This window comes from Zosterops lateralis (genome assembly GCF_965231275.1).
Source record: "Zosterops lateralis genome assembly, chromosome: 7".
NCBI lineage: Eukaryota > Metazoa > Chordata > Aves > Passeriformes > Zosteropidae > Zosterops > Zosterops lateralis.
In genome coordinates this window covers 5,308,073-5,334,394 of record NC_139767.1, presented here as the reverse complement: position 1 = coordinate 5,334,394, position 26,322 = coordinate 5,308,073, and the positions used below count along the sequence as shown (strand labels likewise).

Here is a 26,322-nt window from a genome sequence, read left to right as displayed (position 1 = left end):
CTAGCTCCTGCCTGAATCCAGCTGAAGTTCAGACACAGAGAAACGTGGATGAAAACAATGCCTAAGTAACAGGAATTTGGCAATTATTAAAAATTTCTGGTACAGGTGAGTTGTATAGAGACTGACAAATAAAACCAAATTTTTCATCCTCCATCACTTCCCTTAGGCAAATATTACCATAAATTATCTTAAGATTTTGGCATCCATGGACAAGTGGATATTTGCATAAACCTCATTTGAGGGACATTATGTCTCATTATGACAATTTTTTTTTCCTTAAACAAAAAATAAACAGACTGCTAAGCCATGTCAGTGAACTTCTAGACTTCCCTCTGTTTATATAAACTGTTCAAGCGAAGCACCACAGCTCTCCCTAGTGAGGACCAGTGGGATGAGACAAATCAAAGATACTATCCTCATCCGTTCTCCCTCCAGGGGAACCACCCAAAAAGACATTTTGCTCTTACTGAACACAGCCAGGGCTAAACCAGTGAGTGACCTGAGCCTAGTTTATGAAATAAATACCTAATTAATTCTGTAATTCCCAGATGAAAGTACTGTGTCCTCTCCAAATAATCCCTGACGTTATTCTGGACATGAGTGAAGAGCTATTTGCTAGAAGAGGAGTATCTTAAACTTGTAGTGTGTATTATATACTATAAGCATTTATTGATAAGTATTAATAGGCATTTTTCTGTCCCGGGGTGCTGATGGGTGCCACATTTGTGAGTAGTTCTTTTGTCCCTGGGCACTGCACAGACATGGAGGGGCTTTTCTGCCAGTTCAGCTTGGTCTGGTGTCACCTCTGTGGTAAGAGGGAAGCCAGGTCATTCTGAAAGGCTGAAAGGAATTTTTTCACTGCATTTAAACAAGTATATATTGAATTTCCACCCAGGCCTTCCAACAGCATAGGAGCAGCAAGTACAGCATCTCTGGGATTTGCAATCCCTATGTGCCTCCTCTTGGAGAGCCTTCTTGAGCCAAGGGGCTTTGAAGGGCTGAAACCCACTTGCTCATTGGCCTGGGGAGACAGTTATGCTACACTGGGGATGTTAGGAGAGAGATGGCACACATCACTGGGACGGGACAGGGCAGGAGGAGCCCTGCCATCTCCTCATGGACTACTGTCCCACGGCACTACCTGCCTGAAGGTGACACTGCCCCAGCCGTGCTGGAGGCACCAAGGCAGGGTTCACAGTGACGATACCTGACTCACCTGTAGAGCAAAACGGAGTGTTTTATGGGGGCCAGCCCCGCCGCCCACGCCCATCCCCACCCGGGCAGGGCCGGGTGTTTGACGGGTCCTGGCACCCCGGGAGAGCCGAGCTGAGGACGCCGATGAAGGGGGGTGCCGGCAGCGGGGATGCACGGGGACAGCGGGAGCACAGGTGGGTCAGGGAGCACTGGCCCACGGCTGGCACCGCACCCGGACACATCCCCCGTCCCTCATCAGCCGGGCACCCAGCCTGGACCGGCGTTGTCTTGTTATTTCCATTAACGATGGAAACCACACACCTGGACCATACTCGGAGGTGGGGAGAGTCGTTCTAGGGGCTGGCGCTGCCCCCCAAAGGGGCGGGCCGGCTGTCGCGGGCAGTGGTGGGTGCAGCACCCCTGGGGGAGCGGGCGGGGCGCCAGGGATGGGGCGGGCTGGGGGCGGGGCCGGGGGCGGGGCCGGGGCCGGGCCGCGCTGCCATTGGCCGCCGCCCGTGAGGCGATGTGGGACCAGCCGGCGCGGCCCCGGCGCTGCAGCGGCACCGGCGATGGCGGCGGGCGCCGGGTGAGTGCCGGCGGTGGCGGGAGGCAGTGGGGGGATCTCGGCGGTGGCGGTGGCAGCGGGGTCCCAGCGGGGTCCCGGCTGTGGGAGCGGGGCGGCGGTGGCGGGAGGCAGCGGGGGGATCCCGGCGGTGGCGGTGGCAGCGGGGTCCCGTTGGGTCCCGGCTGTGGGAGCGGGGCGGCGGGCGCGGGTCACGGTGCCGTGTCCGGCAGGGCGGTTCGGCGGCGGGGCGGCCCTTGGCGCACGGCGGCGGCCACGGAGCTGCCGGCCTGGCGGCTGCGCTGCGAGGGCGGGCGGCAGGTCTGGCGCTACCTGGGCGACGGCGATAGCGATGTCGGGGAGCGGCGGGCGCAGACGGCGCTGGAGCAGCACAGCCTCGGGCTGGACACGGTGCGGGGGGCCCGGGCCGGGGCGGCGGGGCCGTGCCCGGGGCGCGCCGCTGAGCTGCCCCCGTCTCCCCGCAGGGCGCCACCCTGCAGGCGCTGCCGGCGGCCGGCTCGGCCCGGGAGGCCGCCCGCAACGGGATGCGGTTCTACGCGGCGCTGCAGGCTGAGGACGGGCACTGGGCGGGCGACTACGGCGGGCCGCTGTTCCTGCTGCCAGGTAGGCCTGGGCACCTGCCCACGGGTGAGTGCTCCGGGGTTCGGCTGTTTACAGCGCCGGCCTGTCTGGTCCTCCCTCCAGGTCTCCTCATCACCTGCCACACGGCCAAAATCCAGCTGCCCGAGGGGTTCCGGAAGGAGATGATACGCTACCTGCGCTCTGTGCAGCTCCCGGACGGAGGCTGGGGCTTGTGAGTAGCAGAGATGCTTCTTGGAGTGATGGCAGCTCCAAGGTCCAGGAGCTGGAGCTGCTGTCAGGTCTGCCCAGGCTCAGGAGGGGAGTCAGGACCTGTGATAGCTGTGGGTGGCTGGACTTGCTTGTGCAGCACTCCAGGTACAGTTTGTCACAGAGGTGGCCATGGCATCTCCTCTGGGGCACTATATCCTAAAGCATCATGTGTGACAGGGTCGTGCAGAGCAATGCTTCTTCCTGTATTAGTCAGGTCCCTCTTTTCCAAAGTTACCTCTGGCATACCACTTCACCCTAACAAAGACAGCCTTGTGCAGTGGCTTGTGTCTGGCTAATGGCAATAGCTGTCTAATGGACGTGGTGTTTCTGTATGTGCTCCTGACAGACACGTGGAAGACAAATCAACAGTGTTTGGCACAGCCCTCAACTATGTAGCCTTGAGGATCCTGGGCCTTGGACCAGACGACCCTGACGTTGTGCGGGCCCGTGTCAACCTGCACAGCAAAGGTCAGCCATGGGCTGGTGCACTGGTGAGAGAGGTCTGGACTGACCTGAAGGCTGCAGGGAGCACTGGGGGCTGCCAGGGAGTGGAAAAACTGTTGTTCTTACTTGCCTTTCATGACAACAGCATCTTCATTTAATGATGGGAAGCTGTGTTGCATTTTTGTACCATTGCCTGCTTGTCCTGTTTTGGGACATGTATCCCAGCCTGAGTAGTGTGCTCCCAAACATGGGGAGAAGTGGGCCCTGTGATGGGGAAGAAAGTTGGGAGGTGGCATGGCTGTGTTAACCCTGAAAGTTGATACTATTCTGTGCAGGAGGTGCTGTGGGAATCCCTTCCTGGGGCAAGTTTTGGCTGGCTGTCTTGAACGTTTACAGCTGGGAGGGAATGAACACGCTTCTCCCAGAGATGTGGTACGTGCCCCCCTCATGGTGGAGAGAGGAGCTGGTGTCAGTCCTGCCACCAGCCTTGACCCAGAACTGTCCCTGGTGATTGCTGGGATAACTCCAGCTACAGCCAGGAACTGGAGGTGCTCAGGCTGCTGGGAGCCAGCAGCAGGCCAGGCAGTAGGTGGATAGCAGTGAACACTGCATCCAAGGGAGATGCCAGAGTGCAGCCCTGTTAGTATTTCCCACAGGATCCCTAACACATTCATGTGCTCCCTGCCCACCACCAGTATCTTCCAGCAGCCAGAACTGGACCCTAGCAGGAAGGGGCAGCCACATGTAAGGCTGCCAGCCCTAAACCCTTGCTTGTACCCTCTCTGAATACTCAGAGGGCTGCTGGGTGTCAGAGAGGGAAAGTGTCTGACACTATCTCTGGAGGAAATCAGGGGCTGCACAGTACCAAGGGCTGCTGGTGCTTTGTCTGCAAATGCCATTAACTGTCAGTCCAGACCTCTGCCTTCAATGTCCCATGTGACTGAACTGGCTTCTCTCCTTCCTCTTTGAGCTGGAGGTCCTCCCTGCCCTGTGTCAGCTGGGCCTGGAGTGGTGTCAGGAGGGAATATCCCTGTTGGAGGGGAAATCTGAGCAGGGCCAGGCTATCTGTACATCCCCTAGTGCAGGGGACAGGGGAGGCATGCACTGCTCTGGATATTCCACACAACATCTCTCCAGCAGCCCTTGGCCTTCCTTGTTACTCACAGCAGCACTTTCTGTGTTGCAATCAGGCTGCTTCCCACATGGTTTCCAGCCCATCCCTCACGGCTGTGGTGCCACTGCCGCCAGGTTTACCTTCCCATGAGCTACTGCTACGCCAAGCGTTTGTCAGCGGAGGAGGACGAGCTGATCCGGAGCCTGCGGCAGGTGAGGAAGGAGCTGGATAAGGATACGTGGCTCCATGGGCACCTGCTGTGCTGTGAGCCAGCCTCTGGCCTGCCAAGAGGCAGCTCTCATAACCTGCCTGGTCTCTGTCAGGCAGCAGAGGCAGCCCCCAGCAGTGGCTGCCCCAGGTGTTACCCCAGGCTGCCCTTTGCTCTCTCGTGCCAGGAGCTGTATGTTCAGGACTACGGCAGCATAGACTGGCCGGCTCAGAGGAACAACGTGGCTGCCTGTGATGTGTACACCCCACACAGCTGGCTGCTGGGTGCTGCCTACGGTGAGTCCAGAGCTGCTGGGAGGATACTGAAGTGCCTTGTACCCTCAGAGATCTTTGGGGTCTACTACCAGTTGCTGGTGTGTGCCCTGCAGCTGGGATGGAGACAGGAATTGTGTGATCCCTCCCTGAGAGCAGCAGGGCCTTGTGTCCATGTCCTCAGGCCACTCTGGGGCAGTTTTGTTCCATCCTGATGCTTGATTGGTTGTTGTGTGGGTTGGGGTGCAGCCTGCCACAGCAAGTGAATGTGGCCGCACAGGGTGGGGTTTTTTCACTGCATGTCCCTTTCTTTCCTGCAGCCATCATGAATGTGTATGAAGCTCACCACAGCACTCACCTGAGGCAGCGAGCCATCACAGAGCTGTATGACCACATCAAGGCTGATGATAAATTCACCAAGTGCATCAGCATCGGGCCAGTAAGACACTTTAATCCTTTAATATCTCACCCTTTGTTCTGTAAGGACCAGCTTGTGCAATTGTGGCATGTAACAATCACCAGATCATGCTCAAATCCTGCTGCCCCTGATGCTCAAGAGCTTAAGGCTAACAGGGCACAGGAGATGCAGAGGGCATGGGCACAGCTGTGGCCCTGGTGAGGAGTGTCTCTCCTTGAGGTACAGGGAAATGATCTGAGAGGAAGCTCTGGAATAATCTCATGGCTCCTGTCCCACTAACTCAGCTGTGCTGGGGGATGCTACAAGTGGAGCCATTGGGATCAAGGCCGAGACAACCTCTGGATGGCTTTGTGTTGAGTGGGGGGAATGTGTGTCTCTGGGGCTGGAAGGAGCTCCATCCAGAGCAGTAACAATGCTCCTCTTGGCAGATCTCCAAGACAATCAACATGCTGGTTCGCTGGTTCGTGGAAGGGAAGGACTCCCCAGCTTTTCAGGAGCATGTTTCCAGGATCCCTGACTATCTCTGGTAAGGGCTGAGTGTGTCCCATCTGGCACAGCACACCACGGCTCCTGACTTGCCTCCTGTGCTCCCACTGTGCCTGTGCTGCAGCACTGTGCTCTCTCCTCCCACAGGCTTGGCCTCGACGGCATGAAGATGCAGGTGAGGTGCTGTAGGAGTTCTGTGACTGAAGGGACCCTGGTGTGCTGGGGCAGCCCATGGAGTAATAAGATAGCGTGTTCATCCCAGGCCTGAGCTCCTGGTGTCTCACCTCTGGTGCCTGGTGGCCTTCTCACTGCCACTTCTCCCAGCTGTGCCAGGAGGGAATACTGTCTGTCCTGGTAGTTTCCCTCCCTGTGGCTGGGAGCTGAAAGGCCCGTGTTCCTTCCATCCTCATGAGTCCTGGAAGAAGGGCAGGAGGAAGCCAGGCCCCTGATCTGCATGTGGGCTGAGCTCTGCTTCTCTCAGAGCCATTGATTGTGTCCTGCTGTTCCTTAACGCACATCTCCTGCCTTGGCTGTGCACAGAGCAGACTGAAGCAGCTGTCTTATTTTATGTTCCCTTCCTGTCCCTTGACCTGCTGCATCTGTCATCTCTATGCCAGCACATCAGCTGTGGTGCAGGGTGACAACAGGGTAGAGGGAGCTTTTTGGGAAAATGTGGGAGGGATGTGCTCTCCCATAGTCCCCACAGCTGGGTCAGGCTGCTGCTAGCACCTGACTTTCACTATTTTCTCTCTTCCAGGGCACAAACGGATCCCAGCTCTGGGATACTGCTTTTGCCATCCAAGCCTTCTTGGAGGTAATGCACCCTTCAGTGCTACGTGCTGCCTTAGGAAAATGGCCTCATTAGGCCCCAAACACCAGAGGACCTGCTGTGCACCCCCTTGGAGCTCTGTTCTGGCCTGGCATCCTGTGACTGAGCTGGGAAAACAGTCTGGCTAGAGCCCCGTGCTGGCTGCTCACTGTGGATCTCTGTTTCTAGGCAGAAGCCCAGGACATGCCTGAATTCACCTCCTGCCTCCAGAACGCCCATGGATTCCTCCAGTTCTCTCAGGTGAGCAGAGCTGGTCAGTGGTGTCTCACACACTGGCTGTGCAGGCTTGGCTGTTGCTCAGAACATCTGTTGCTTCCCAAAGAGAGCTTCTGAAGGGCTCACTAGCAAAGTCCCAGGCCCAGCCTCCTGTTCTCTACTCCCTGTTTTCAGGGAACCATCTTTGAAGCTTGGAGACGACTGTGGCAAGGCCCAGGGGTGCTTGGGTTGTCTGCCTGAGCTTAGAGAGGCTGGAAAACTGAAAGCTTAGGTTTATTTGCCCTTCATCTTGTCTGGTACCAACACATTTGATGCACCCCTTCTGGGAAACCCAGGATCATTGGATAGTGGCTGTATGAGCTCAGCTCCTGCTGGCCAGGCCAGCAGTGGCTCAAGGTGAACATCACTGTCACCAGCAGCTTGGTGCATGTGCAGGCAAGGGTCTTGTTCATGGTGCTGCCATCAGGAGCATTGAAAGCAGATGGTTCCCTGGCAGGCAAGCTCCCAAAGGGGACTTTAGCAACACCTGCTGAAAACAGGCCAAAAGGTGATTTCACCCTGCTCCAGAGCTGACCTCTTTCCTGTCTACTTCCCTCAGTGGAAGGCAGGTACTATCCACTTCCACATGGTCCTGCACCTGCAATGGTTTCAGCCCATGGTCTTGCAGCCAGGCACCTCCGGGCTGCCCTCACTTGTTCCTTGTCTCCTGCAGATCCCAGAGAACCCACCTGACTACCAGAAGTATTACCGCCATATGAACAAGGTAGGATGGCTGGCACTGGTCTCTCGAGGATGCACGGCTGGGGCAGGGATTTGGGCTGAGGGAGCAGGAATCAGGGGCAGCACCTGCTCTCTTCCAAGAATAGAGTGGGTGAGGGCAAGTGATCCTGCTCCCTAAGCCCCCCTGCCCCTTTTCCAGGGTGGCTTCCCCTTCAGCACACGGGACTGCGGCTGGATCGTGGCAGATTGCACAGCAGAGGGGCTGAAGGCAGTCATGCTGCTGCAGGAGAAGTGTCCCTTCATAGCCAAGCCTGTGCCTCCTGAGCGCCTCTTTGATGCTGTGAATGTGGTAAGAGCTGCAAAAATTATGCCAAGGGACATGTAGGACTGTAAGAGAAGCCAAGGCCCAAGGAATTGTTAGATCTGGTATTAGATCTAGTTAGCTCTGAGCTACTGTGGGACCTGGTGTGGCAACATTCTGTTGTGATTCAGAGCTGCCTGTGTGACCTAATGTCATGTGATGGCCCGCATTGGGCCTCCCTGTCAAGGTGATTTGGAACCTGGGTTTTCTGCCAGCTTTGTAGACCTGTAGGTCTGACTTTGTCTTCACAGCTGGCTTGGAGCTAGACTAGAGTAGTATGGACTGCTCATGAGGTTGTCCCACTCTCTCTCTGCTTGTCTGGGCAGTTGCTGAGCATGAAGAACTCAGATGGAGGCTTTGCCACTTATGAAACCAAGCGAGGAGGTCACTTACTGGAGCTGCTGAACCCCTCAGAGGTGTTTGGTAAGGGGAACTGTGAGGTTGGTTGTCCTGCCCACTGTGAAGGGACAAAGTGTCCTGGGCTCACCCTGCCCAGTGGGCACCTGACAGGGGATCAGAGTGCCCTGGGTCTGAGGGACAGGGTGGCAGCCTGGAGGCTTGTGCACACAGGGGCTGTGGCACTGACACCCATTGCCTGCTGGCAGGTGACATCATGATTGACTACACGTACGTGGAGTGCACATCAGCTGTCATGCAGGCACTGAGACACTTCCAGAGCCAGTTCCCTGAGCACCGAGCTGAGGAGATCAGGTGAGGCACTGACATGAGAGCTGGGCAGGGGAGAACACAGGCTCACTGTCCCAAGCTGCCTGCCATGGCCTCCTGAGCAATGTAGCTGCCTGTCTGCATGCTCTTGCCTCTTGTTCCCTCCAATAATGGGACCCATCGAAGCCTCAGAGGGGCCGATGGAGCCCCCAGTGAAGCAGACACTGAGTTTGAGCTGCCTCTGAAGTGGATGACTTCTTTCCTGTCCAGGGAGACTCTGCAGAAGGGCCTGGATTTCTGCCGCAAGATGCAGCGAGCAGATGGGTCCTGGGAAGGGTAAGTGGTGTTCCCAGCACCCAGTTTTCTTCTGGCTACCCCAGTGTGAGAGGAATCATCATGAAAAGCATTCCGGGCTGGTAGGATCTGTGGAAGGGAACCTCCTCTAGCTGTTGTGCTTTGCTCTCAGTTACTCTCCCTCCAGCCCAGGTAGAACAGGTACCTTGTGCTGTGCACAAGACCAGAGAAGTTTGGGGTGGCTCCAGCTCCTGTGCTCCCAGTTCTGCTGACACTGAAGTTAGCTGGGAGCAGGTGCTGGTGGGACTGGGCATGGTTGGGCCATAGGGGAAGGCAGGCTGCAGCTCTGTGCCTGGCTCTGCTCTTCCGTGCACACAGCTGTGTTACAGCCTGCCTCTCCCTGGGGCCTCACCCCCCTGACAGTGCTGCTCTCCTTTTCTTCTAGGAGCTGGGGGGTTTGTTTCACCTATGGCACCTGGTTTGGTCTGGAGGCATTTGCCAGCATGCAGCACACATACCACAATGGGTGAGAAGGGGATGTCTGGGTGCCCTGCCCCAGTCTACCTCCTGGGCCAGGGAAGGACTCTGTGGTGGGGCTGGGTGGATGCCCTGGCTGTGCATGGACTTTCCTGCCTCAGGGACTGCTCCTCCCAAATCCTGTGCCTGCAATATGGCCAGGGCACTCACTGCCTGACCCTCAAACTCTTGGAGCAGTCCCAGCCACGGGCACTGCTTCTCTTTGCAGCTGAGAACTGTGGGCATCCAAACACTCTCTGTCCCCAGTCCTGTCTTGATTCTGGCCCCTATCCCTGCAGGACTGCGTGCCGAGAGGTGGCCCAGGCCTGCCAGTTCCTGATCTCCAAGCAGATGGCAGATGGAGGGTGGGGAGAGGATTTTGAGTCCTGCGAGCAGCGCACGTACGTGCAGAGTGCCGAGTCACAGATCCACAACACCTGCTGGGCCCTGCTTGGGCTCATGGCTGTCAGGTAAGAGCAGCCCCAGCTGGCCCCAGTGCTCAGGAAAAAGAGATGCAAGCTGGGCTGGGTGGCCTTGGGCCTGGCTGGTGTGACCCAGTGCAAAGCAAAGCTTTTGATCATGACTGCAGGCCTCCAGCCTGGGAAAACAGTGCCATATTCATAATATCTAGTGCCTTGGGGTTGTTGGGAGCCCTTCCCAAAGCACTCAGCATGCCTGGGGCAAGCTTGGGGCAGCCTGGAGGTGGTTGAGTTCCCCAGGCACGTGGATGAAGGTTTGCAGATGGTTTGGATAAAGATGCCTACATTTCCCTTGTGCTTTGCAGGTACCCTGACATCAAAGTGTTGGAAAGGGGCATTAAAGTGTTGATGGACAAGCAGCTGCCCAACGGGGACTGGCCTCAGGTACATCTTTAGCCTTTCCAAGGTGTTCCTGAACATGCAGCAGTCCCCTGTCACTCATACCACTCTGCTCTCTGCTTGTCTCCCAGGAGAACATTGCTGGGGTGTTCAACAAGTCGTGTGCCATCAGTTACACTGCCTACCGCAACATCTTCCCCATCTGGACACTGGGGCGGTTCTGCCACCTGCATCCCGACAGCCCTCTGGCCAGAGCATCAGCTGGGCCAGGGCAGGAGGAGCAGGGAGCCCTGTCTGCTTGAACCTGGGACTCTGGGGATGCCATGGCCCTGGATTTGTCTGGGATCCCAGTGTCTGCGTGGGGCTGTGGCGGTGTGTGCTGCCTGGGATGTGTCAGTGCTGACCTGACCATGTGGACTGCTGCCTCTGCCAGGGAGGAGTGCTGCACCAGTACTGCAGAGCCTCTGCTTGCTGCTGAACCTCTTCTAAACATTCCCTTTTTAAGGTTTTTTCCAGGTCTATTCTCCATCCCCAGATGGGGAGTGAAGTGCCTTTTCAGACCATTTTGAAGATCTGACGAAGCTGCCAAGCTGTGTTGTATTCCACATCTGGACAGACTCTCATCCTGGGTTGCAAGGCTGCCTTTATCATCACAGGCTGCCTGTCTATAATCCCACAAGAGTGTGGGAATTGGGGTCTCCCCTGTGCCCACCATTGCAGGGCTGGGCACTGTACAGTCCCTGCTGAGCTGACCTCTGTACTGTGGGTGCCACTGATGGCCTTGGAATTGCGTGCTCTGCTCTGGAGCCCGTGCTGAGAGGGGAAGGACACCTGTCCTCACCCAGATGTGTGGGAAAAGGAGTGCTTTGCTTAACTTTGTTACTGTTCTGTCCCTCAGCTGGTGGCATCCAGCTTCCCCACGTGAAGTCACCACCAGCCCTTGGAAAAGGGGCAGCTGAAGCAGAAAGTCCTGAGGTGCTTGGAATCATGGCAGAGCCTGAGCTCCAGGGCTCCAGCCTTCCCCCAGTTCAGGCCATGGTGCTGTGAGGCATTCACAGGTCATTGTCAGAGCTGGAGGTCAGATGGGATAATAAATTGCTATGGGTGATGCAAGAGGAACTCCACTCTGTTCTCGTTTCTGTCTACCAGTGTCTGTCCCAGCAGAGGGGAGCTGGCACAGCGGCCTCATGTCCTGTGGCTTGGGTTGCCTGTCCTCACGTGTATGAGCACCCTTCCCACCAAACCATGCTGGGAGCCTCTGCCTCCTCTAATGCATTTAGCCCCAGAAAAATATAATCAAGGGAGCAGCTCACTAAAGGGGAATGATCACTTCCCTCATCCTTGCAGCTTACACTCATGAGGGTCCAGCACAGGAGGGACATGGAGCTGTTAGAGCAAATCCAGAGGAGACCAAGAGATATTCCAGGGGCTGGAGCCCTCTGCTGGGAGGAGAGCAATTCCAGCCATGGGGGAGACAAGGGATCTGGATTCCTCTCATGTGCTATGGAAGCCTGTCTCCAGCATGCTTCACAAACAGGATTCTTCTGGAAGACTCTGGAGAGCTGAGGGTCAGCTATGACTTCTGCATTTTTCATCTCCTAAAGCTGCTTAGTAGAAAAAATTTAACCTTTTTTTGCCCAGATTTCCAACATACAAGCTGTTGCTATATCATCAAGTGTACAACATAATACCATATTTTTGTCCAACTTAAAATTCAGTAAAAATTGTCCCTGGAGTGAGTGCAGAAACTACCTGATTTGTTCATTCCAGCTGGAATTTTTAAATAAGAAAAAAATTACCAGGCCAGACATCTTCCAAATTTATAAGTTTCACATTGCAATTAAGGATTTTTAATTAAATCCTATAGCTACTCTATTAATAAAGTGAAAGATTTGAGTGTCAAAAATAATTTTAAAAAGACCAAATACTGAAATGCACCACAAAAAAAAAAAAAAAAAAAAAAAAAAAAGAAAGAAAAGGACTAATGTAATTTTCCTTTAATGTGATGAGGCTCATGGGAAAGATATCCTATTTTCTTTCCCCCATGTCTTCCATGCAAGCTGAACAAGGCATCTTCACTGCTCAATACAAGTTAAAGTTAAGGGTACATGGGAAGAAAAGGACGGTGCCAAGAATTTCCATTACAAACGTGGCAGGGAAGGGAAAGCTTTGACATAACCCCTCCTCGTCAATGGCACACTATGAGAGTCTCCCCATGTAGATGCTTTGCTTCAACAAGGGAAAGCTCCTGGCCCAGGGGCGATTTTACTGCTCAGCTGGACACCTCTATCTAGAACAGAATATTAGCGCTCAGACGGGCTGTGGAGGGAGCCCTGCCTGCCCTCGGGGCTGCCCCTGCCCTCCCACAGCCGTGCCCGGGGCCGGCGTGGGCAGGGCACAGAGACCCTTCAGGGCCCTGGGGGAGATTCGTGGCCGGCTGATCCTTGTTGTAGGGGATGCTGTGATCCCCTTCCAGCTGCTCCACGTTGTTTGCTGCTTCCTCCAGGCCATGGCAAGAGCTGGGTGGGATGGACGTGTCAGGAGGGTCTCCCCAGGTCCCCCAGATCCAGGCTCTGACAGTGCCTCTGTTTCTCTCTCTTGCAGCCCTTCAGGACATGACAGATGACCCCTGCCCTGCCATCTCATGCCTGGCACTTCAAACTCTGTATGTCAACAGAGCTGTAAAGAGCATTCCCTCCTCCTGATTCCAGAGCATGCAAGATCAACAGAAGAAAGCAGAACAGCAGGAAGTGGCAGGATATGTCCGTTTCCAGCACTTGGCTCTTCCTTCACGGTGCTGGTACCATCATCAGAGACACAGAGCAGGTTCTCTTATCCCAGTGTAATCCCTGTCTTCTGCACTGCCTGAGCCATTCCTAAAGTTTCCTATTGGGCTGTCTTTGATACTTGTGGGAACATCTTCCTTACAAGCTGGGGCAGTTTGGCTGGGCTGGGCGTGTCCCCAGGGCACGTGGAAGTGTGTCCTGGGGCTCTTTGTGACACAGTGCACCGCGGGATGGAAAGGGACAGAGTGTACAAGGGTGACCCTTTGTGACACATCATGACACAGGTGCTGGTGGTGACACAGCCACGCCACAGTGCTTGGTGCACACAGTGGGACAGGACGGGACAGAGCAGTGCTGTGAGGAGCCCCCACACAGGCCCCTTGTTCACTGCTGACCCAGAGCTCTTCCAAGTGTTCCCTGTGCAGGTGACCTCGAGGCCACACTGTGGGACTCGGTGACCCAGAGCATTTCCAAAGCATCGTCTGTCCAGGACAGACCTCAGGACTTAGTCTCCTGTAGCCTTCCCAAGGCTTCTCTGTTGCAAGTGCCTTCAAACACAACTGCAGCACTTGCTGATATGGAGCTTTTCTGAGGCTTCTTTCCTGCAAGCAGTCATAACTCCAAACAGTGACATGGAGGAGAAACCCCCCATTGTGCCCAGGCTGGCCTGGGTGGAGGTGGAGGTGGAGGTGGAGGAGGAGGAGGAGGAGGCTGGAGCTACCTCAGCACAGCTGCCTGAAGAGCTGGAGGAGCTCCAGCTGCTGCAGGAGGGTGAGTGGCAGAGCTGGGCCACAGGGCTGGTGCCTGCAGCCAGCTTGGCCCCAGCTTATCCTACTGCATCCCATCCCAACCCATCCCATCCCAGTGTACATGGCCATGGATAGGACAGAAGAGAGGCTGGGGCTGGACCCCCTGGCAGCCGTGCTCCATCCCTGGGGCTGTTTTTGCCTGGGGAGTGCAGGGCTGGCCTGTGTTCTCTGGTCTCTCCTGCAGCCCCTCAGCTCTGGCTGCTCTTGCTCTTTGTCAGATGCAGAGGAGGACCAGGCACAAGAGCACAGACCCGTCCATGGCCGCTTCCGCCGAACGGTGCAGGTACCTGCAGCCATCCCCACCTGGGCTGGGCCTGCTGTCACTGCTCAGCTGATCACTGTGCTTGGAGCACTCCATGGATTCTCCCTCTCTTCCTGCCCTTCTCCTGCAGATGATCTGTGAATTCATCGAGTGCCTTTGGGAGGAAGAGACCACTGGTGCGGGCACTGGGGTCTTGGCAAGCTTTTATCTCTTCAGGGCCGAGACCAGTGCTGCCCTGCTGGACTTGCTTGTGCAGAAGGGTGTCTCCAATCCAAAGCAAGTAAGCAGCCTGTGGCCAGGGCTTGATCACCCCAGGAATTGTGTGGCACCTAAGCTGGGTCTGCTGGGCTCCCTCAGCCTTTGAGGCCCAGCCCAATGTGGTGGGAAGGGAAGCACTTCAGGGGAAGCCAGAGAAGTTGCTGCTCTGGCAGCTCTCCAAGTGTCCCTGTGCCCTCTGCAGGTGCCAGCCATGGTGAGGTACATCCACCGGTGGCTCACGGCCAATGAGTCTGATGAGCACAGGCTGGACAAGCCCCTTGTGAAGCTGATCAAGGAGTACCCCGCTGATGTGCTGCTGACTCTCTTGCGCTGGGCCCCATCATGTGACAGGTACAGCAGCCCCACCTGCCTTGAGGGCTTAGGGTTCACTGGCCCCCCACCCTGTAGAGCCTGTTCCTGGTGACTGCTAGACAGGCAGAGAGTTCCAGGACCCTCTGTTTTCCAGTGCTGGCACGTCAGCCCCTGAGCTGCTGCCATGCTCCCTCCCCGCCCCTAAGGGCACTGTGGCTCTGTCATCTGGGCCCCCACAGCTGCCCAGGCCACGGGGCTGTGGCTGAGACCCCCTGACACGGAGCTGTGACCCCACAGAGCTGCTGCAACCATGTGGAGGACGATCATGACCTCGAGCGGGACTGCGGAGCCGGCGCTGCAGATTCTCCTGGATGTGATGAACGCCTGGCCAGTGTACAGTGTGTACACCTCTGATGGGGACAGCACAGGAGTCTTTGCCCTGGCTGTGAGTTTCTGGAACTGGCCTTTGCTTGCTGCCAGCCCACCTCTCAAGCAGCTAGCTCTCTGTCCTCTCCCCAGCTGCATCTCCCTGCTTCAGGCACTGGGCTGGCACCTGGGTTAGGGGCAAGGTTCAGGGGCACCAGGCCGGGTGCTGCCCCTGTGTCTCCCCTGGCCTCTCCCTCATACACTCGGGCCCTGCCACATGGATGTCTCAGCACTAAATGTTGTCTCTGGGTGTTTTATTTTTTGCAGGCAACCCTGACACTGTGGAAGATCTTCAATATGACCTGGTGCCCATTCACAGTGTTGGAGTATTTCCCCCATATCTTTCTGCGTCTGCTCTTCCAAGTTTACATCAGCACACTGGATACGCCAGAGGAGGTTAATAACTTCTGGGAGGGGTGCCAGGAGCAGCATGGCCTTTACATCAACCCCAACAGGTGCTCCATCCCAGTCCTCCCAGTCTCCCCACCCCTCCCATGGCAGGAGCCAGGGCTCCCAGCATGACCTGGGCTTTGCTCTGCACACAGGTTTATATTGCAGACCCTGAAGACCCTGCTCTGCCGACTGCAGTGTGAGGGTGTGGTGTTAGAAATGGAACGCAAGTGTGGCTGGGACACACTGCTTTGTCCTGGCACCCACCACTATGCAGTGGGTCTGCTGGCCAGGTGAGACCTCATTCTCCCCACCACCCCTCTCCTTTGTGTCCAGGACACCCCACACAGTCCTGTGGTCATGGACGGGAGGGCCTTGTCACCAAGGGATGGACAAGCAGACTGGGAAAGGCTGGGAGAGGAGGGTGCCTGGGAACAGCCACCTCCCAAAGTGCTCCTGGGGTGCCCAGGAGAAGACCAGACCTCTGTGAGTCAGTCCTGGGAGAGGTTTGCTCATCCAGCTTAGGGGCAACGGTGCCTTTTTCCCCCTGCCAGAGAGATGAGCCGCGTCTCCATAGTCTGGTGTTACAACATCGTATGCTGCCTCTTCGACCTACTCATCAAAGACATTTCAGACTGGGAACTGCCTGCCATGGCATTCTTTGTGGAGGTGAGCCCAATGGCCAGCACTGCCTCGCTGAGCTGCCTCCCACCTCCCTGCCCTCTCAGAGCCCCAGCTGCTTGGGACAGTGCCCACACCCTGTGCTGCTGCCTTGGCTCAGCCCTGTGCAGTTCTGAGCTCCTGCCAGCTGGGCACCCCTGTCACTGCCCTGTAACTTTCAGATCCTGGAGTGCCTGGACTTGAATGAATGGGGTGACACCATCCTGGAGACCCTGGCAGGGCACCTGCCAAGCAAGTCCAAGGAGATGCGTCGCCTGGCCCTCAGAGGCCTCCTGGTGCTCAGCAAAGACCACTCGATGGTGAGAAGGGGGCAGCAGCTGGAGCTGTGCTGGCAGTGTGGGGCTGGGGAAAGCAGCCCTTTGGGCTTGGCAGCTGCTCCCAGCTCTCCTGCGTCGCTGTTCAGCTGCCTGAGTGCTTTGGGACAGGCCCTTGGCCTCTGGGCTCCATGGCAGCAGCAGCCTGGGGTGCCCAGCCTTGTGTTCCACACAGAATGAAAGAATGTCCGGCCTGACGGAGAGCCTCGGGCGCCTGCTGTGGGATGCGGATGACGACGTCGTTGAGTTGAGCGTTGTTGTACTCAGCTTTCTGCTCTTGCACAAAGACCTCACACTATCCAGCCCTGTTGCCCTGCAGCTGGCTGAGGCACTCCGGCCACTCTTCAACAATGTAAGGCTCTGTGCCCCCAGCCACGGGCACTGGGTGCTGCCCCAAAGTGTGGTGCCCTGTGCACTTCTGTGCCTGTACACAGGGGGCCTGGACCAGCTGATGTGAGGGGTTTTGCTTCCTTTCCAACAGTTCAACAGTCTTGTGCAGCTGCTCTCCATTCACCTCTTTAAAGAGGTGATGAAGTTGGTAGCGGCAAAGGGAAAAAAGCCCCTGAAGAGGCAAGTGAGCAAGAGCCTGCTCCCACTCTACTTCAACTGCCATGATGGGAACCAGCAGGTGGCCGAGGTGAGGACTCCTGTGTCCCTGTGGGAGGGGGCTCAGCTGTCACCCTGCACCCCTGGGCTCCAGTCTCCTCCTGGCCTTGGCACAGGGGCGCGGGTCCTGTGCCCCGGGCTGCGGTGCCACCTCTGGGTCTCTGCAGGCCTCTCGGAAAACGCTGCTTTCTGCAGTAAGGTTCCTCAGGAGGGGGTACCTTGCACATCTGGTGAAGACAGATCAGATGTGGAGGTTCAGCGAGGGCCTGGTAAGGACAGTCTGGAAGCCGCAGCCCCAGCCCGGAGAAGCCCCTGCCCACGATGCCCGGTGTGTGGGGCTGGCGGTGCTGCTGCACCCAGAGGGGGCTCCAGCCTGTGCCCCACACGCCGCTCCCTTCCCTGGGCAGCGAGGGCTCCTCTCCAGGCTCCTGCGGCCCCGAGCCGGGTGCGATGGAGCCCCGGCCCAGCTGGGCTCTGCTCCCCGGGCCCTCTGCCCCCTCCACACCCGGCACCAGCGGCTGCGGGCCGGGCCCGGGGCTGTGCGGGCAGGGGAAGCGCCCGGACAAGGGCACAGCCCGCGCCAACCCTGCCCTGCTCTCCGCAGCTGGAAGAAGACACGAGCCGAATACGCGAGCACCTTCACCTGGCCCTGCCGTACCTGCGGAGCCCCCAGGAGCCCGTGCGAGAGGTGGCCGTCAGGTTCATCGGTGAGCCAGGAACGCGCGTCCTCCCCGCCCCGCAGCTCTGCCCCGGCCCCGGCTGCTGCTCCGGCTGCTGACCCTGCAGCAGGATCCGGGCCTGGGGCCGCTCCAGCCCTCCAGCCCTCCTGCTACCGCCCTCCAGCCGTGCCCGGGGCGGCGAAGGGCCCGGGCTGAGCCCTGCCCTCCAGCCGTGCCCTGGGCCAGGACACGCTCTGTGTTCGCAGGGATGGCCGGGCGCTACCTGAGACAGCAGCAGCACCGAGAGTTCCACATCATCTGCAAGGGTGAGTGAGGCCGGCGGGGGCTGGCGGGGGAGCTCCTTCCCTGCCCCGGCTGCAGAGGGCGCCGCTCCCCGCTCGGGCCGGGCCGGCGTGGGCAGGGCACAGAGACCCTTCAGGGCCCTGGGGGAGATTCGTGGCCGGCTGATCCTTGTTGTAGGGGATGCTGTGATCCCCTTCCAGCTGCTCCACGTTGTTTGCTGCTTCCTCCAGGCCATGGCAAGAGCTGGGTGGGATGGACGTGTCAGGAGGGTCTCCCCAGGTCCCCCAGATCCAGGCTCTGACAGTGCCTCTGTTTCTCTCTCTTGCAGCCCTTCAGGACATGACAGATGACCCCTGCCCTGCCATCTCATGCCTGGCACTTCAAACTCTGTATGTCAACATAGCTATACAGAGCATTCCACCCTCGCCACTCCAGAGGATGCAAGATCGACTCCACCAGTTCTGGAAGTCACTGCCTTCCCGGTTTCGCCGTGGCTGGTTGTCCTGCTGGAGCACTGTGGAGCTCTGATCCAGGAGGCTGTGTCTGCTGGGGCCATTTGAGCCTCCAGGGAACACCTCCCCTCTGCAAGCACTTCCTTTCACCCCAGTGTAGGAATATTAATTTGCTGTTGTCATAGACAGAGATCCAGGAGCTTTCTTTTGGCGCCCAGTCTTCAGGCCCACGGGGAACAGAGGGAAAAGGGGGCTTGTGCTTGGCAAGTTGCCCAAGCATGTGGTGTGGGAGGGAAAGTGGCCAAAAGCCTTTGGTGGTTCTGCTGAAGCCTTAAGACTTGTGACAGAGTGGGTGGGCAGAGGCTGGGCCTGCACTGGGGATCCCTGAAAGACTGGTCCTGGAGATGGGCACCACCCCTGGGCCAGCCAGGAACCACCATCGGTGTCCTGGCCACCACCCCTGTGGGAGCTGTGGGAACAAGTGTGTTCTGTGTCCTTCGAACAGCAGGAAGTGGCAGGATATGTCTGCTTCCAGCACTTGGCTTTCCTTCACGGTGCCAGCAGCATCATCAGAGACACAAAACAGGTTCTCTCATGCCAGAGTTATCCCTGTCTTCTGCACTCCCCCAGGTTCCTCCCAGGTTCACCAGGGAAAATCACTGCTCATGCCTGTCCATTCCCTTGCCCAGCAGGCACCCAGTTGTGTTTGGACATGAGCTGCTGGCCACAGCCAGCGAGACAGCAACCAGAGCATTGGGCATCAGACTCTGGGCTGATGTTCCTTACCAGAAAGCAAGAAAAACAGTCAGAACACAAGGAAACTTGACAGTATCTCTGTAAGAATCTAATTGTCCTGTGAAAGTCAACAGCAGATGGTGTTTTTGTGCTGCACATAATCACTTCCAAGCAAAACTCATTCCAGGAAGGAGCAACATCTGACAGATACCAAGTGTTGCCAGCAATTGCTCCAGGTGCTCCTGCCAACAGGCACCTGCAGAAAGGAGCACAGACACCAATGCAGAGGGCTTTGGCTGTCCTCTGGCAGAGAAATCCCCAGGGATACAGGTCTCTGTGGCAGGAGAGGGGCACCAGCACTGGCAGGGCTCGGGGGTGGCTGCGACGGGTGGCTGTTGGCCCAAGTGCTGCCGGCGCTGGTCAGCCCTGACCCCGCCACAACACGGGGGCCTTTTAGTCTGACAAGCGGGACCACAGCTACGGCGTGAGCGAAGGAAGAGACGGGACTCTTCAGGCTTAAGCAACTGAGGGTTTATTCCTCAGGGCCGGGGCTCCAAAGAGACACCAGACCCCAGTGTGCGGTCTCTTTTAACAGGGGGTGGTACACAAGGGGTGGGTAGAGCAAGGACCAATCACAGGGGTGAAGGGAGTGGCTCAACATATATCAATCATACAAACATCCAATAACTTAACTTAGGGAGGGGGAGCCCCTGATTCCATCCAATCACCCTGGGCCTAGCCTAGAAGTTTCTAGGCGGGGAGAGGCCTGCAAGTGATGGACAGAACCAGGAGTTATATAACTAAATGATTGACATAAAACAAACTTTGAATAAACAACTTAGGGAGGAACCAAGGAAGGGGAAGAGAAGGGGAAACAGGGAGAAACCATTCAACAATTATAATAACATTAACATCATAAAACAGTACAAATAACATAAGAATGATCATTGGAAATCGCCCACGCACCTCCACAGGAGGCAGCTCTCCTTTGGCAGGGACTCTGCCACATCTGCTGATTTCAGTGCTCCCGGGGTCAGAGCAGCACTCGTGCCCTGAGCCACACCCCCCGTGTCTGTGTCACACCCCTGTGTGTATGGCAGCCACCTACCACTGGGATGTGTCCCAAAGAGGCCGCGGCAGCTTCTGTGGAAGGCCCTGGTGCCCTTCCTGCTGCTGCTGCTGCATTGGCAGCCCTGGGGGCTCCTTCTGCTGCCCTGAGCCCGCAGAGCAGAGGAGCCTCTGCCTGTTGTTTCAGCTGTTCCTAAAGTTCCTGTTGGTCTGTCTTCAACACTCAGGGGAACATCTTCCTTGCAAGCTGGGGCAGTTTGGCTGGGCTGGGCGTGTCCCCAGGGCACGTGGAAGTGTGTCCTGGGGCTCTTTGTGACACAGTGCACCGCGGGATGGAAAGGGACAGAGTGTACAAGGGTGACCCTTTGTGACACATCATGACACAGGTGCTGGTGGTGACACAGCCACGCCACAGTGCTTGGTGCACACAGTGGGACAGGACGGGACAGAGCAGTGCTGTGAGGAGCCCCCACACAGGCCCCTTGTTCACGGCTGACCCAGAGCTCTTCCAAGTGTTCCCTGTGCAGGTGACCTCGAGGCCACACTGTGGGACTCGGTGACCCATAGCCTTCCCAAGGTTTCTCTTTGCAGGTGTCCTCAAGGGCAGTCTGTAGGACTTGCTGACCCAGAGCCTTTACAAAATGTTTTCTGTCACTGTGGCAGAAGGCCTTGAGGGCAGACTGCAGGACTCACTGTCCTGTAGCCTTCCCAAGGCGTCTCTTTTGTAGGTCCCTTCAAGGCACGGCTCCAGCACTTGCTGCCCCGGAGCTTTTCCAAGGCCTCTCTCCTGCAACTTGGCATCAATCCGTATATCGACATGGCAGAGAAATCCCCCTGCCCACCCAAGAATGTGGAAAAATCCCCTTCTGCTGCCCAACCACAGCAACGTAATGAGATGGAGCAGTTACAGCTGCTGCAGAAGGGTGAGTGGCAGAGCTGGGCCACAGGGCTGGTGCCTGCAGCCAGCTTGGCCCCAGCTTATCCTACTGCATCCCATCCCAACCCATCCCATCCCAGTGTACATGGCCATGGATAGGACAGAAGAGAGGCTGGGGCTGGACCCCCTGGCAGCCGTGCTCCATCCCTGGGGCTGTTCCTGCCTGGGGAGTGCAGGGCTGGCCTGTGTTCTCTGGTCTCTCCTGCAGCCCCTCAGCTCTGGCATTCCTTGCTCTTTGCCACATGCAGGGAAGGACCAGACGCAACAGCAGAACCCTGTCCAGAGGTGCTGGCGCTCTATAGGCCAGGTACTGAGAGCCATCCCCACCTTCTCAGCTGAGTGTCACCACTGGAGCAGTCACTGGATCCTCCCTCTCTTCCCTATTGTTCCTTCTTTGCAGATGTTTAGGAACATGAAAGGCACTTGGTGCCGAGAGATGATCAGCATGTTCACCAAGGGTGGGGCAGAGCCTGAGCCCCCACAACCTCAGAGCTTAGCTCCTGCTCCCAGCCTGGATTTTTTTGGAGACAGAGTTGTCTCCAGTCCGAGTCAAGTAAGCAGCCTGTGTCCAGAGCTGGGTGTCCCCAGGAATTGCCTGGCACCTCAAGCCAGTTCCACTGGGCCTCCTCAGCTTTTGAGTTCAGGCCACTGTGGTGAGAAGGGAAGCACTTCTCAGGGGAAGCTGGGGATGTCGATTCCTCTGGCAGCTCTCCAAGTCTCTCTGTGCCTTCTCCAGGTGCCAGGCTTTGTTAGGAACATGCACCAGAGGTTCCTGTCTGATGAGCCTCCAGACGACAGGCTGTTCATGGACATCCTGAGGCTGACTGATGCACACCCCAATGATGTGGCAGTGACCCTCCTGCGCTGTGCTTCATCATGTGACAAGTACAGGACCCACCTGCCTTGAGGGCTCAGTTCTAGCCAGCCTGTAGGGCCCAGCCAGCCCAGTACAGCCGGCCCAATGGGGTCTGCTAGGCAGGCAGAGAGTTCCAGGAGCCACTGGACCCTCCTTTTCCCAGCCCTGGCTTCTCAGTCCCTAAGCCTCCTGCCATGCTCCCTCCCTACCCCTCAGGGCACTGTGGCTTCGCCGTTGGGCCCCTCTGGCTGCCCTGGCCATGGTGCTCTGGCTGAGACTGCCCTGACACACCTCTGGTCCTGCAGAGGTGCTGCAATCATGTGGAAGACCATAGCCTCATCAGGAGAAACAGTGGACAAGGTGATGCCAACACTGCTCTGTGTGATGGAGGACTGGCCGCTGCACAAAATGTACACCTCTGATGGGGACAATAAGGATGTCTTTGCCCTGGCTGTGAGTTTCTGGAACTGGCTTTTGCTTGCACCCCTCTCCAGTGCCTCTCCATCCTCTCCCCCACTGCAATCTCCTTCAGGCACTGGGCTGACACCTGGGTTAGGGGCAAAGTTCTGGGGCACGTGTCTCCCCTGGCCTCTCCCTCATACACTCAGGCCCTGCCCTCGGCACTGAGCTCTGTCTCTGGGTGGTTTATCCTTTGCAGGCAACCAGGGTGATTTGGGAGATTCTCCGCCTGCCCTGGTGCCCAGAGCCATTCGCTGAATATTCCCCTCATCTCATCGTGGCTCTGCTCTTCCAAGTTTACATCAGTACAGAGGAGGTGACAGAGGATGTCAACACTTTCTGGACAAGATGTCAGGAGGAACATCAGGACCTTCCTGCCAGCATCAACAGGTGCTCCATCCCCAATCCTGTCACTCCCACGTCCCCAGGGCTGAGGCCTGGGCTCCCAGCATCACCTGGGCTTTGCTCTGCACACAGGTTTGCAGTGAACACTTTGAAGGCACTGTTGCACCATCTGCAGTGTCGGGAAATACTGGTGGCAATGGAGCGCAAGTGTGCCTGGGACACGCTCCTCTCTGTTGACACCCATCACTATGCAGTGGGTCTGCTGGCCAGGTGAGACCTCGCTCTCCCTGCTACCTCTGCCATTTGTGCCCAGGGTGCCCCACACAGTCCCCGTGGGTGTGGGTAAGAGGGATGGACAAGCAGACTGGAAAAGGCTGGGAGAGGAGGGTGCCTGGGAACAGCCACCTCCCAAAGTGCCCCTGCGGTGCCCAGGAGAAGACCAGACCTCTGTGCGTCAGTCCAGGGAGAGGTTTGCTCACCCAGCTCAGGGTCGATGGTGCCTTTTTCCCCCCTGCCAGAGAGATACGCCATATCTCCACACCTTTTTGTTCCTGCGTTGCACTCCGCCTGCTCAGGATGCTCAGCAGGGAGGAACCACAATGGGATCTGCCTGCCCTGGCATTCCTGGTGGAGGTGAGCCCAATGGCCAGCACCGCCTCGCTGAGCTGCCTCCCACCTCCCTGCCCTCTCAGAGCCCCAGCTGCTTGGGACAGTGCCCACACCCTGTGCTGCTGCCTTGGCTCAGCCCTGTGCAGTTCCGAGCTCCTGCCAGCTGGGCACCCCTGTCACTGCCCTGTAACTTTCAGATCCTGGAGTGCCTGGACTTCAATGAATGGGGTGACACCATCCTGGAGATCCTCACAAGGTACCTGCCAAGCAAGTCCATGGAGAGGAGTCGCCTGGCCCTCAGAGGCCTCCTGGTGCTCAGCAAAAACCACTCAATGGTGAGAAGGAGGCAGCAGTGTGGGGCTGGGGAAAGCAGCCCCTTGGGCTTGGCTGGGCTGTGGCAGCTGCTCCCAGCTCTCTTGCATTGCTGTTCAGCTGCCTGAGTGCTTTGGGACAGGCCCTTGGCCTCGGGGCTCCATGGCAGCAGGGCAGGGTTGCACCACTGGAGTGGCGTTGGAGGTGCAGCTGTTCATGGATTCACACCACAGCCCTGTGTTCCACACAGGCCAAAAAAATGTGCAGCCTGTCTGAAAACCTGTTGGAGCTCCTGAAGAACGAAGATATTGAGGTGGTGAGGATGACCCTCTCCGTGTTCACAAACCTACTCCAAAACAAAGATATCTTCGTGTCCAGCCCCACGGCCCCGAAACTGGCTGAGGCTCTCCGGCCACTCTTTGACAGTGTAAGGCTCTGTGCCCCCAGCCACGGGCCCTGGGGGCTGCCCCAAAGTGTGGTGCCCTGTGCACTTTTGGGCCCGTACACAGGGGGCCTGGAGAATCCACTGCTGATTTTTTTTCCTTTCTGACAGGACAACAGAGAGGTGCAGCTGCTCTCCATTCGTCTCTACAAAGAAATGATGGAATCGGTGGTGGAAAATGGAAAAAAGCCCCTGAAATTTTTTGTGAACCAGAGCCTACTCCCACTCTTCTTCCACTGCCATGATGGGAACCAGAAGGTGGCAGAGGTGGGGACTCCTGTGTCCCTGTGGGAGGGGGCTCAGCTGTCACCCTGCACCCCCCGGGCTCCAGCCTCCTCCTGGCCTTGCCCGGGCTGCGGTGCCACCTCTGGCTCTGTGCTGCCCTGCAGGCCGCTCGGGAAACGCTGCTTTCTGCTGTAAGCTTCCTCAAGAGAAGAGATCTCAAGCAGCTGCTGAAGATGGACGACCCCTGGAGCTTCGGCGAGCGTGTGGTAAGGACAGCCTGGAGAAAGCCCAGCCGGGAGAAGGCCCCTGCCCGCGGTGCCCGGTGCGTGGGGCTGGCGGTGCTGCCGGTGCGGCGTCCTGTGCCCCACACGCCGCTCCCTTCCCGGAGGCCGCGGGCCGGGCCCGGGGCTGTGCGGGCAGGGGAAGCGCCCGGACAAGGGCACAGCCCGCGCCAAGCCTGCCCTGCTCTCCGCAGCTGGCCGAGGACAGGAGCCGAGCCCCCGAGAACCTGCGGCAGGCCCTGCCGTACCTGGAGAGCCCCCAGGAGCCCGTGCGGGAGGCGGCCGTCAGGTGCATCGGTGAGCCAGGAGCCCGCGGCCCCGGCCCCTCCTGCCCCGCGGCGGCAGGACCCGGCCGGGGCCGTGACGGGCTCTGTGTGCCCAGGGATCGCCGGGATGCTCATGCGGGGACAGCCGGAGGAGCTGCAGCTCATCTGCGAGGGTGAGTGAGGCCGGCGGGGTTCCAGGGGGAGCTGGCAGGGGAAGCTGCAGAGGACTCGGCTCCTTGTGCGGACCAGGGGCAGCTTGGGGAGGGCACAGAGACATTCCAGGGCTCTGTGGGGGACTCACGACCTGTTGATCCTGTCGTCTCCTGCTTCCTCCAGGCCACGGCAAGAGCTGGGTGGGCTGGTCCTTTCAGGGGGTTCCCTCACTATGACTGTGAGTCTGTTCTCTGTTTCAGCCCTTCAAGCCCTTAGCACAGATGACAGCCCCTCCAACACAAACCTGATAGTTCAAGTCATGCTCGATGAAAGAGCTGCAGTACTAAGTTCATCTGGATCAAAAGAAGGAGGACAACAGCACACCCCCTGCAAGAGGAGATCCCCTGGAGATGCGAGGAAATCAGCTGGAGCTGCAGGCACAGCTGATGCTGGGCACACCTGAGGTTGCCTGCAGGGTCGGGTAGCTCCTGGCCTCTCCTTCCCTCTTTACCGGTCCCTGGCTGCAGCCCTCAGACCCTGCCTCTTCTCTTCCCCTTCTCCCCAGCTCATCCCTCTGCTTTGCTTTCCATAAATAAACATTTCAGCTCCTTCACCTTAGTTTTATCTTTGTGGAAATGAAGTGGAGCAACACCTGAGCCCTGGAGCACACAGACCCCATCCTGCTGTTCTTTCTGCACTGTGTTTTGTGCAGAGAGGAGCTGGTTTTGTGCAGATCAGGATGGAAAGGTCCCTGCACTGAAGGTCCAGCTTCACAACATTGTGGAGTTAAAGGTCTTGCTGAGCACACTGAAGGTCAGCAGTAGGACAAAGACCCTGGATTTCAGAAGAGCCAACTTCAGTGTTTTCTGAATCCAGCTGAGAGGGATTCCATGGGAAGCATTCACTGAGAGCAAGAGAGCTTGGAATACTGGAAGTGATTCAGGAATAGCTTCCTTGAAAGCATAGCAGTGCTCCTTCCCTCCAAAGGGAAAGGAAGAGGGCAGAAGCAGAGACCACCCTGATTTACAGGGAGCTTTGGGTATACTAAAAACAAAGCAAATGAAGCAGCAGCACAGGGGCTGAGGCTCAGATCCCACTGGACTGAGCACTGTCAGGCAGTGCTGGGATCCTGGGTGTAGTTCTGGTCCCCACAAGTGAGGAATCACAGCTCCTGCCTCACACACAGTCACAAACCAAACAAAGTGAGACCAGTGGGAGGAAACCCCTCCAGTCTCCCTTGGGCATGGCTGCAAAACAACCCCTGCTTCCTCCTCCACCTGTGTTTGGTGTTGGCTGACCCCAGAGCCAGAGCCCTGGAGAGTCCTGGAAGGTGCTGACAAGAGCACAGAGGAAAAGTCAGTGCTGACATTTTTTCACAATCATGCCATCAGAGCACAAATAGGGAA

General features: G+C 57.4%; 1 protein-coding gene across 1 annotated transcript; it reads left to right on the top strand.

The window, feature by feature from the left end:
• Positions 1-2,262: 2,262 nt before the first annotated feature.
• Positions 2,263-11,080, top strand: LSS (lanosterol synthase). Its single transcript, XM_083865690.1, has 20 exons — positions 2,263-2,380; positions 2,462-2,570; positions 2,955-3,076; positions 3,388-3,484; positions 4,243-4,378; positions 4,562-4,670; positions 4,967-5,085; positions 5,493-5,590; positions 5,698-5,725; positions 6,308-6,364; positions 6,548-6,619; positions 7,308-7,358; positions 7,515-7,664; positions 8,003-8,099; positions 8,282-8,387; positions 8,613-8,678; positions 9,082-9,162; positions 9,452-9,622; positions 9,937-10,015; positions 10,102-11,080. The coding sequence occupies exons 1-20, from the start codon at positions 2,302-2,304 to the stop codon at positions 10,270-10,272; spliced, it is 1,998 nt and encodes a 665-aa protein (XP_083721816.1). The 5' UTR covers positions 2,263-2,301; the 3' UTR covers positions 10,273-11,080.
• The last annotated feature ends 15,242 nt before the right edge of the window (positions 11,081-26,322 follow it).